Source organism: Sander vitreus, chromosome 12 (genome assembly GCF_031162955.1).
Source record: "Sander vitreus isolate 19-12246 chromosome 12, sanVit1, whole genome shotgun sequence".
In the NCBI taxonomy this organism is placed as follows: domain Eukaryota; kingdom Metazoa; phylum Chordata; class Actinopteri; order Perciformes; family Percidae; genus Sander; species Sander vitreus.
In genome coordinates, this window is record NC_135866.1 from 1,543,230 (window position 1) to 1,555,769 (window position 12,540).

Here is a 12,540-nt window from a genome sequence, read left to right on the forward strand (position 1 = left end):
CATCTACGGGTTGCTGCGCTTCGGTGGCCGCCATGTTGAATGTAAACAAGAAGCTGCTTTGTCATTGTGTAAAGCCCGCCTCAACGGTTGTGATTGGTGCCTCAATTTGGAAAAATTGGGAATGGGCTTGAATGGACTCTTGGCCAGACGGAGTTGCAGTGAAAATCTCTAAGTTCGTCTCGGAAGTTCGTCAGGGTTTTCCCAGACTAAGAAACAACAAAAAAGCTTGTTTAAAAAATTGTATTCTGTTTTAAATTGTCCAAATTTGATAAGGGATTAGTGTTCATAAGTAGCAGTTTTAATGACAGCAAAGTAAGCAGAGGGTGGGGTGTCCTGATATACAGAAATATCAGATAGGTAGAGGCCAAGAGTGGGTTACTTTATATATCAGGACACCTGAGAGTGCCATGGTTGTCATGATTATCATAATTATCATGATTATCATGCCTTGGCCGCTTAATGAAGGAAACAGGAAACAAGCCAATCGGAAACAAGCCTGTGTCCTAATGCCTCTGGGGAGTTGTAGTTTGGGTGGTGTTGAGCCTGCACGCTTGCCCCTCCAGTACTCCATCTCCCAGAGTGCCGCTGCCTTCCACAGCTCAGAGCAAATTAGGTCCCACGCTCCGGGTGACACAACAACCACACACACACACACACACACACACACACACACACACACACACACACCCAGATTCTCAAAACCTACTGTAGATGTTGGCTCTGATATTTCTAAATACAAACACATGTCCACTGGTTTGCTTACACCCAAAAAAATCAGACTCATCACTAACACACATTCTTACACACAGTTGATAATGGTTCACAAACCCACACACACTGATACGTTTTCACACACACAGAGCAACTTCAGCATATCCCTCTAAACAAACATTTAGCCGTTTTGTACACACACACACACACACACACACACACACAGATGGACATGCTTAATCTTGTCATGCACTTAGTCTCACAATACACACAGATTTAAATAATCGCTGACTCAGACACACACTCCTTTCTTTTGGACAGATGACAGTATTTCCTGTATGAACACACACACACCGCCCTCCAAAACATCTGACCGTGTTTGAGCAGCAGAACATCCTGGAAGAGAACATGGGAACATGACACTTGGCATTGTCATCCGAAGAAGATGCTCCAGCTTTTTAAACAATTTCACTTTTTCGTTTATACGCGATCTCTCTTGTGTGGTCTGGGTGCATTTCAGCCAAATAGGCCTGTGGGATTTTGGAGAGGTCCAAAAGTGGGAGATTTTGAATGTCATAACATCATGTCTTGTGTACAAGCGCTGGCTGTTGTGTTTTGTGCCTGTGGAGTTTTTATTTGGACCTAGGCCCACTTCCCACACACTGCAACTTTTAAACGGAGTGAAGAGTTTTAATGGAAGGCATCCACTTCCACTGGTGTTTCTCAATAGGCTCTTCCTCATGTTGTTGTTCCCACACAGTGTCTGCTGCTCTGTGATACACTGGCAGTAAAGTAGAAACTAGAGCTGCCTGATTAGATTTAACGGGAAAAATCTGATTATTCCACAATGGTATGATAATGGAATTTTGATGATTAATTGCCTTTATTATCCAACACTGTTTGAGCAACAACATTTGTTCCAGCCTATTTACATCAATCATCCCCGAACGTTACATTAAACCTTTGTCTTGAGTCTTATCAACTACAGCATTGGTATGGTTTTCTATACATACAATGCCAATACAGCACTTTCATGCAGACAAGTTTGCAGTGATATTATTTCCTCCCAGAGTAAAGGAAAGGATTTCTTTCCTACAACTATCGGTATCCAATAACCTTAACATTTTGCAGTAACGCCCTTGCTTTCTTTCCTGTCTTTCAGATATGCCCCTCCACGTGCGGCGCAGCAGCGACCCCGCCCTGCTGACCATCAACGGGCCGTTCAGCAGCGGCGAGTCACGGGTACAAACAGAAGAGCCGCCATCGAGGAAGAACCCAACACGCTGGTCCACCACCGCCGGCTTCCTGAAAGTTCGCCACTCCTCTGGCACCAACAGCCTCGAGAGGAAGGTAGGCTGCTGGCTGTCAGAAACACAGATTCAAATGATTCCATTACATTTTGATGGTACACATTCAACTACATGTGGCACAACAGTGTTTAATTTATACTGTACAGATGCATGGAGGGCCGTTATATATCTGTTTAGGAAAAAAGCATTTCCCAAATGTTTTTTTTTTCTTTTTTCAAGCATGTAAAATTCAACATAAAGACAACAGCAGTTGTTGAAAACATATCCCAACACAAATAAAAAATGTTAAAAAAGATAAAGGGACAACATAATTAATTTCATAAGCGAATTTCCTTAATTATATGCGTGAAAAGGAGTAGAAAGTAGTATAAACTTATTTAATCCTACCCCTTAATAATGAAATCATTATTTTCGGGCTGTCAGCATTAACACGTTAATCGCAATGTGATTAAGGGCCGAGCATAATGCGTTAATTATTTGTAATCGTATTAATCGCATGCCGCCATTTATTAATTTATTTTCACTTCACTCAGCTTTGCGTCGTGCCTAACAGGATACTATTTTGCCGTACTTCCTCCTAACACATCCTGCTGCTGCAGGAACAGCAAGGCCGATTTCGGTGCCTCATTCTGGTGCCACTGATATGTCTGCTCTTCTCTCTGCTGCTCTTAAACAGACGTTACAGGAAACACAAACACCGCTGCATGTGACGCTAGTTAACACTATACTCAACAGCAGCTAACGTTAGCCTACCGCTAGCTAGTTAACACTATACTCAACAGCAGCTAACGTTAGCCTACCGCTAGCTAGTAGCTGGATTAAACACGGTTAAAATGCTGACAGCTAACGCTAAACGGTGTAAAGTGTGATTGTGTTTTACTGTAGAGCAGTGTTTCTCAAGATTTTTTCAATATTGTACCCCCATTGAATTGCTTTTTTAGACCAAGTACCCCCTGACCAGGGCAAAACATTTTTGGTAGAAAATAAGTCTCTATAAAGAGGAACAATCCAGCGCTGGCATGATAGAATCACTAAATAACAACCTTTTTTAAACAAAAAACATTTAAATGCTACATTTCAAATGTTCAGAATCCATCACTTAATTCAATCATTATTATAGTATAATTATTTTAGGAATTATGCATGACACATTTTTTAATTAGCTTTTTTGCAAACATTTCACGTACCCCCTGCAGTACTCGAAAGTACCCCTAGGGGTACATGTACCCCCATTTGAGAAACACTGCTGTAGAGGATTCAACACCGGGATGTAACAATCTGCAGCTGCTGTTGTCAGAAAAACACAGACGGTGCGTTCAACGAAACTGGTAATTTACAGTCTCGTGGTGCATTCAAAGTTGTTGTTGTTGTTAAATGCCCTTTTCCCATCTGGTGGTTGTTTTTGTCATTCAACAGCTATTTACTAGTGTTGTTATAGTGATTACATTATTATTAATCATTTAATTTTGACGACATGGCCTTAGCAATAAACAAGCCGTTCTTTAATGTCACCAACTGTTTAGTACCCTTCTTTTTTTTAACTTTCTTAAAAAAGTATCAGTTCAGGCACCGTTAAGGCACCGGTACCGTACAATACCCAACCCTAATTTTGAATCTAGATTCAAATGTGTGACTAGATTAAATATATAATAAAGAAATACTAATCTTAAAATCAAGTTCATAAAGTCACTTTCTTTGTATTCATTTGATTCCCAATCTGGATCCTCTGGTAAGAATGCCTTTCCATTGTTAATATGGACTTAAAATCTGTTCTGAAATGCAAAATAATAGAATTTTAATCATGTGATAAAACATGCGATTAATCACGATTAACTATAGAAATTAAACAATTAATCGCGATTAAGAAAATGTATTCGTTTGACAGCACTACATTATTTACAAAAACTCAATGTACATTCTTATGGCCCTTTATTATAGTCTAAATATTGGCTGTAGTGTACTTTTGAATGTATTTCCCCCAAATCTCTACACAGTAATTACGATATGGCAATATTAATGAACAGTATAGGATGTGGAGTCATTTATGATCCAGTGCATGTTATGCTTTGGCCAGGACTGAAATGCTTGTTGATGATATGACTGTATGTGTTGTACGTACTATGTTTCAAATGACCCTGTCTTCAATAACCCATACAACTCCTAAAGTTAACTATTATACAACAACAACATTGGCATTTTTCCGTGTCTGTGCAGGGTAAAGCTATGGACACGTACCGCAGTCTGCCGCGGGATGCAGGGACATGGGCCAATCAGAGAGAGTTTCAGAGAGAGACGGCCCGCTCATCGCTCAGCGCCAATCACCCCATGGTGGACCGCTGGCTGGAGAGACAGGAGCAGGTAGGACTGTGTTCAGTACCTGTGTATACATGAGTACACTACGGGCCAGACAAATTGGACAGACTTCTTGCTGTGTGGAGGATGCTTTCATGTAGTACCTTACAGTACCACGAGACCAATTTTTTTTTACCACAAAATCTACCAGAATTCAAAAACTGTCTAGGTAGCTGGTAATTATGTGCCTACCCTAGAGCCAGATTTGTGAAATGTGTGTGTGAAAGCTGAAATAGAAAGGTGAGCCGAGTCTAAGATGGGTACAACAAAAAAGTAAAACATTCATTCACATTCATCCTTCCATTAAAGATATAACAGAAAGCATGCATTGATGACATTATTACAAAGCCATACACACACACACACACACACACACACACACACACACACACACACACACACACACTGCGTTTCTATCTCTAGCTGGACATAAAGTGAGCACCTGATACCTTCAACTATTCAGTGTTCAGAGATTTACAGCCAGTCTGACCCTCCACAGTCAGTCCGTCAGCCCTGAGCTGTGTGAACGCTGTCCGAGTGGGCCAGATCCAGTCCAGAGCCTGACCCAGTTCCATCACTCCCGTGGCCCTCAGTGTAGAGGTTAAAACGTGAGGAACTTCCCCCATAAATCCACACTGACACATAAGTCATGGAAGGAGAAACAACATAATGTTGATAGAGTAAATCCCATGAGCCACGTACAGTGCATATGGTCCTGTTTAACTGGATATGTGGGAGGTTGCCTGGGCTAGGGCCTCTGTTCACGTCTTGTTAAAATATGATCATAAAATATGATAACATCTCATGACCCACTTGCACCATTCACTTCAAATTTGGTCTTTGCATAGGTTGTATTACAAAAAAGGACATGTTTTTACTTTCATAATATCAGTGAAACCTTAAAACAACATGAAACACCATGCTGTGTGTGCACACTCGCAGAACATTCGCCATCTTCTCTTTTTATGGGCTGTTGGTTTTGTTTGTCTAACATCTGTGCTGTGTGTCGACATCCGCATTACTTACTGGGCGCATCCAAGTCAGACTATTGAGATAATAATCTGAAGTTGAACTCATGTAAACTGATATAGGTGTGTTTTGCTTTTGGGACACCCACCTTTTGGGTAAAGAGACAATGTTAGTTTCATTTACGGGACTGTTCCGGTGCCGCCAGCTCTCCCTGTCTTGGGCCCAATGTCCGTTACCTTCCTCTGGTAAATCCAGACAGCTAGCTAGACTATCTGTCCAATCTGAGTTTTCTGTTGCACGACTAAAACTACTTTTGAACGTCCACATGTTCCACCAAAACAAGTTCCTTCCTGAGACTATTTAGCAGAGGCACCGTGGCTCCGTCCGGTGCTTAGCACCGCCCAAGATGATTGTGATTGGTTTAAAGAAATGCCAATAAACCAGAGCATGTAGTTTTTGCGGTGTGTCCAGCTGTTAGCAGTAGTGGGCCCTTATCAGACAGAAGTTGGCTGATTCAGCATGTTGATCGATGTTGGCAGTCTAGACTAACTGATTTCATTTATTTTTCGTGCCATTTACCGTCTTTTTCAAAATGCAACATACCATGGAGTAAAAACGCTGGTGCAAATCCAAGCACAATTTGACAGTGCCAGTAGTAGTTTACATACATATTTTTTTAGTTGTATTCCAGCATACGACAACACTTTTATTTGATTCACAGTGGTGTGCAAATTTGTTCTGTACAAATCCAGATGACTTACAATATATTTTGTCTCATACAGGCGCAGCATGCAGATACATGTTGGCAGCCCAAAGTCTTTTGGGGTATAGTACAACTTTTAGTTCAAGACATAAGTCGACATTATCAGTTGGTTTTCATGGTGCTAATTCTTTTGAAGTCGCCTCGACCTCAAAGTACCGTTTTAAACCTGCAAATTTACACACTATACTGACACTATACTAGATCTGGACTTATCATGGAAGGCACTTAGTGACTCTACTGAGTGCCATCTAACTCAAACTTGTTTCTATTTTTGTACTTATCTAACTTCTTCTGTAACCAGTGTTTTCCACCGAAGGGTTAAGCTACATTGAGTTCTCACCATATATCAGAGTGGAGCTGCCCCGTTTTCCTCATCTGTCTTCCAACAGCTTTTAGTATGAAGGGGGTCAAGTGGTAGATGTGACTGCAGGATGGTGTAGTTGGTATTAATGACCTGCTGAAGGCCATCTGTCCTCACACACACACACACACACACACACACACACACACACAGACACAATGTACAAATGTGTGTGTGTGTGTGTGTGTGTGTGTGTGTTTGCATATATGTGTGGCGGCAAGGAAAATGACCCAGTCAGTCTGAATCCAAGTCTTCTTCTCGCTCGCATGCACACACACTCTGTCTCTCTCTCACACACACACACACACACACACACACACACACACACACACACACACACACACACACACACACACACACACACACACACACACATGTTGTTGGCCAGTCTTGTGATAAATCTCTCTGCTCTCTGTCACTGTTTTCTGTCACGTTGATTTAAGCTCCACTTAGCTTACTTTGTTCCAGGAAAGGATGTTGCAACTCTGCTGTGATGAGAAAAGCTTTGCTTTTGTTCCAGAATTGATAATCAAATGATGGAATAGATTTGATACACCAGAATGAAGAAAAATTACTTTTGGTAGAAGCAAAAGTCTTAGTATCCACTGTAGATTGTAGACTGATATAGTTCTTTTTTTAATGTTTAATGTTATTCTGTTGTTGTGATGGTCTAATAACCCTACTCACTTTATTTCATTTCGTTGAAGTGGAGTTGAATACAGAACCAGCCCAAGGAGACCCTTGGTTCATGTTTTGTGTAGAAACTGATCGAGCCTGAGTTTAAAGTCGTGTGGGCTGAAAAAAAAAAAAAAAGCTGTAACATGGGACAGGTTCTGGAGACAGAAGCAGCAAACACATCCTGGGAATACAAGGTTGCTCAGGGAAAGTAAAAAAACAAGGTCTATCTACAGTACGTTTTGTAAATAGAGCTAATTTGGGGCTTTTCATGCATCTTTAATGGCCAATCAACCTCTGTATACGTTTAAAAAAGCTGCTCTACCATTTATTACAGCAAAAGAAAAGAATTCTGCTATGACACAATTAGCCTCATGAGCCGTTTTCCAGTAGTATATTAAACCTTTGTTAAGACCGTAAAATGGAACAGTATGGAAATGAAAAATGGCATCACCAGAATAGAGTATGCAGTGATTTAATTAGAATAGAGCAGCTAGGAATGATGAATTAACAATTTCCTCAAGCTAGTTTCATCTTATCTTCCTAGAATGAATAACATGGAACAGAGGAGTATGAAATGAAGAGAAGAATTACAATAGAGCGTCATATAATGAAGTAGGCCTATTTTACCCCTGTGGAAAATTTGGCTTCTCTCATAACAAAACCTACGGAACGGGGCATTGCTTGGCACTGCAGTGAGTCAGACTGAATGGCATTGAAATGAAGGAAACTGTTCTGCGTTCCCGAGTGGGTAATTGTGCGTGCCTGCAGCAGCACCGGTGGCTCTCTGACACACAGCGCAAATTGAACTGCGATAGTTTTGAGCTGCGTTCACAAGCCCCTAAACTCCCAGCCCCCTTTGGCAACAGGTAGGGGGTCGCCATGGCAACTGCAAGCTGTCAGTCGAGTGTGTATTAATGAGAGCTGGTTGGAGGTGCTGAGACTGCGGAGAAAAAAAGAGGTGTGTGTGTCCGTCCATTATGTGTGTTTATGTGTGTTTATTTTATGGCATGTGTCAGACATCCAGGCAGCCATAGAGCTGGGTGCAAATCAACCAATTAAGCAGAAAAGCCACCATCGACTGCAGTGTGAGCGCGGACACCTGAACCCCATGCACAACACACACACACACACACACACACACACACACACACACACACACACACACAAACACACTCGTATATGTGTGTTGTATTGAATCGGTTTCTTGTCAATATCTCTTCTGTGTGTTTTGTTTCCTGTAGTGTGTTCTTTCATTTTACTCCTCTCGGGCTGTATAAGTGTGTGTGTGTGTGTGTGTGTGTCTGTGTCCAGTGATCCATTTGATCATATTTGAACAGATTTTCAGATACATCTTTGTGGATCAGGAATACTATGTTTTTTAAGCTTGAAGAAATCTTCAAAAACCCCAAATACATAACGGTGTAGTAACAGCGCTTAAAGCAATTGGCTGCTTTTCTTTTCTCATTAAATTTGTTAAGTTAGGATAAGATGTTTTCCCAGGGCAGCAATGTTTCCCCCCCCTCCGATATGTTCACTTTACGCCTGGAGGTGTTCCGCTGAGATCCAGCAACACTTCTATTGCTGATACCTGGAGCCAGACACACACTTACACATGCCGTCAAACTCCAGCGCACATAACAATGTATGCTCCAAACGCAGAATCACAAAAAGAACTGCATTTTTACATTAATATGTAAGGCCCAGTAGCTCCTTTTTAAAGAGTAGAGTATATTCAGCATCCAACAGAAAAATGTAACTGCTGTTTATTCACACAAACGTAGGTTAAGCGACACATTAACACAATGGCCTCCGTGTTTACTTACGCTTTTTTTTGTTATTGTTCTTTTGCACACGAACGGACTAATAGACTGAGACTCCTTCCTTTTATAGATAGATGACCTACTGGAGGTCAGACTGTACTGCACTTATTTCACTGCAGAACACACTGGTGGAATTCATATATGTGTGTATCACAGTGTGTTAGTCTATATCGGCGACGTTTCACTTCCGGGATTCCGGGACATGTTCCACCGGATGTCCGTCCCCTTCCTCTGTCTCTGTGTTGGCGTTCTAACCTCTGGTGGATTTGTGAGGACTATGGTTAACTGCTCCTCAGATCTCTGCAGGGTAAATCCAGACAGCTAGCTAGACTATCTGTCCAATCGGAGTTTTCTGTTGCACGACTAAAACTACTTTTGAACGTCCACATGTTCCACCAAAACAAGTTCCTTCCTGAGACTATTTAGCAGAGGCACCGTGGCTCCGTCCGGAGCTTAGCACCGCCCAAGATGATTGTGATTGGTTTAAAGAAATGTCAATAAACCAGAGCACGTTTTTCTCCCATCCAGGAATGCTGTGTGGACTAGCCAGACCTTCCTTTGCAGCGCTGTGGAGGAAGGTCTGGCAGTGCAAGACTACAGTGTGTGAACGCAGGCTTGGTGTGTGTCAGTGTGTGTTTGTGATGCTGCTGTGTGTCCTCGGCCATTATGACTGCTGAGGGAGTGTTGAGTTATCTTTCATGGTGGGGTGGATGTTTCACACAAGTCACTGGGGATGTTGTTACACAGACTGAATGAAGGCAGGTCAGCACGCACACACACACACACACACACACACACACACACACACACACACACGCACACACCTCCATACCTGTGCAGGAATATTAATGCTGACGTATGCATGTGTGCACTGTGAGTGTTTTCGCATACTTAAGATTTCAGTCCCGGTTGAGTAGGCGACACCCTATTTACTGGTGGTCACTGCAAACGCGGTTTAATACTGCAGGACCCAGAATACTGAGAACAGCAAAACAAACTATTGTTGTTTTAATAAAGAGATCTGGCAATCAGCCTTTTTCCATCATTCTGTGTGCATCGGTGCTCTTTATGCTGCACGCGGCATGAGTCTGCAAACAGCCAACGTGAAAGTAGTTGTTAGCTCTCTGACAAGTTGGGAGGTGTGCAGCCTGTCGCCTGCAGCTCTTCATCTAACAGCTCACTGTGGCTGCTCCTAACTGTTCCATTACTCCCTGCAATATTTCAAACTGATCCTGTCAAAAAATGAACGATAGCGGCCGCTGTCAAGCTTACTGACAAACACATTGCACTCCCTGTGAATACTTCTAAAAGTCAACCTGTGTTTTGCCAGTTAAATGTTTTTAGTGTGAAGCTGCAGCAGTAGGAAATGTTGGGTTTACATTTGCAGACTTAATGCAACATTATTTTTGGGCATGTTGCCACAGACACCCAGTTAGGAATACTGCAAACTATTATAAACTAAATTATACGATACTTTCATCAGTAGGCCATAGGCTCCATCACCAGTGTGTTACCTCATTTGGATAGATAGTGACTTAACAGACATTTATTTAAATATAAATCATTTAGATGCCACAGCAGTGAACAAGCATGTGTGCACACATACACGTTTAATAAAAACACTATTGCACTGTAAGCATACGCACCAAAACAAGTCTTGTAAGTGCAACACACACACACACACACACACACACACACACACACACACACACACACACACACACACACCTACCTTTCTCCAGTGCTTCCTAACTAACAAGCCTCCATGCAGTGTGTGTAGTGGAGAGTTGAGTCCCTCAGGTATAGCCGTATACAGCCCTATACTCATAAATCACCTCAGACTCAGCGTGGAGCTGTGTGTTCCTATGTGCATGCATAATGTGCACCCAAACCTGCATGTTTAAGTTTTTCCGAGTGTAAATGTGAATAAATGTGAGTATTTTTTTGTTTGTATATGCAGGTGTGTATACACATCCATAGCACTCCCTATTTGCGTGTGTGTGTGTGTGTGTGTGTGTGTGTGTGTGTGTGTGTGTGTGTGTGGATGAAAGTGAACAATCCCCCTCTTTCAAAGCAGCAGGATCCGTGTAGAGTCTGAACAAATGACCAGTAGGTGCTGCTGTGGAGCTTAATGTAGATCGAAGAGAGTAAGGGGTGTGTGTGTGTGTGTGTCGGGGTAGTGTTAATGGGTGTACAGATAAATACTGCAGGTGTGTGAGTGTTTGCAGATGCGAGAGCAGTTACCACCTTGCTGTCATGAGCCTTTAGTCGGACTAACTGACTTCAGATTTTTTAAAGTCGACTCTAATGTGATGAAAGTCGAGGTTGGATAGTCACTGATGACGTCATTGATAAAATCACAGGAGGAGGGAATGCTTTGCATTCTGTACCTGTGTTTCATCACCCTTTAATATCAACCCTGAGCCTTTCTAGCATTTTGCAACCTGTCCAATCTACCAGCAAGCACTGTTGCAGTGAGCTCAACTACCCATTTTTCAGTTTGTGCTTCAACACCGCTAGTCACACTGCTGGGTTTACTGGAGGTAACTTTACACACACCAGTCCCAGTTATTACGTCCGCTGCATCTCCACGATAAAAGTCAGTCAATCAAAAGTTCGCCATAACAAACCGTATGTGCAAAGTCTATTGTCCTACCTCCATTGGCAACCAATGCATTGGGTTTATGCCTAGTTATGTGTGCACTAGGGGTGTGGGGGCGGGGAATCGATACAACGTAGTATCGCCATATTTTCCGTGGCAATACTGTATTGATACACAGACGCCAAGTAACAGTCTTTTATTATATATGTGTTCAGGTCAGTTCGTCTGCTTGACAATCCCATTTTGCAGCAAAAACATTTAAGTGAGATGAACAAACAACAAAAGAAATGTATCTTTTTAGATAAAACAGATGTTGACAACGTTTCCTTTTGGGGACATCATTTGAAATTGGAAAAAAAATTGAAGTAATAAATTGCAATATATCGCAGAATAATGCTATATGTTTAAAACAGCAATAACCTCAACCCCTGTTACCAGAGTAGTGTAAGTTAGAGCGAGAAAGGCAGGTGCCGTTATACCCCTGCAGAAGAAGAGGGTGCTATGAGGTGACGTAATTAAAAGAGCACCAGTCATACATTATACAAAGGAAAAAGATTGATGTATAATAACGGACAGCACATTGGATAATGGAAATAGGGAGTTTTGAACAACTAATATTCCAGCTTTGTGCTCTTGAAAGAGTTCTGGTAATAAGATAAGTGTGTTAGAAGCCATCCAGAGACGAGGAGAGCTTGCAGTGGCGTCTGCATTGACGGTACAATATCATTTATTCCCTCAAGCCGCATTTACTTTTCCATCTCTGCCAAGTGTAAAAACATGTAGAGCTGTAACAATTCCAACTTTTGTTGTACAATGAATTGTCTCAAAAATGATTACGATTATCAATATAATTGTCTCTTTCACTCAAATGTAAAAATATTTGTACATTCATTACTATTTTAAACAAATGAAAGTTTTTGGGTGAATTCCAGGATACATCTTTTGGTATAGAGTCAACAACTGATATAAGTGTC

At 41.7% G+C, this 12,540-nt stretch overlaps 1 protein-coding gene across 7 annotated transcripts in view; it reads left to right on the top strand.

Annotated features, from left to right (window-relative positions):
- Positions 1 to 12,540, top strand: part of pard3ab (par-3 family cell polarity regulator alpha, b) — a 315,562-nt gene that overhangs the window by 116,910 nt on the left and 186,112 nt on the right. For all 7 annotated transcript variants that reach the window (XM_078265135.1, XM_078265139.1, XM_078265136.1 and 4 more), the window contains exons 4-5: positions 1,874 to 2,061; positions 4,236 to 4,379. In XM_078265135.1, the coding sequence (XP_078121261.1) occupies positions 1,874 to 2,061; positions 4,236 to 4,379 (332 nt within the window). The remainder of the gene's footprint in view (positions 1 to 1,873; positions 2,062 to 4,235; positions 4,380 to 12,540) is intronic.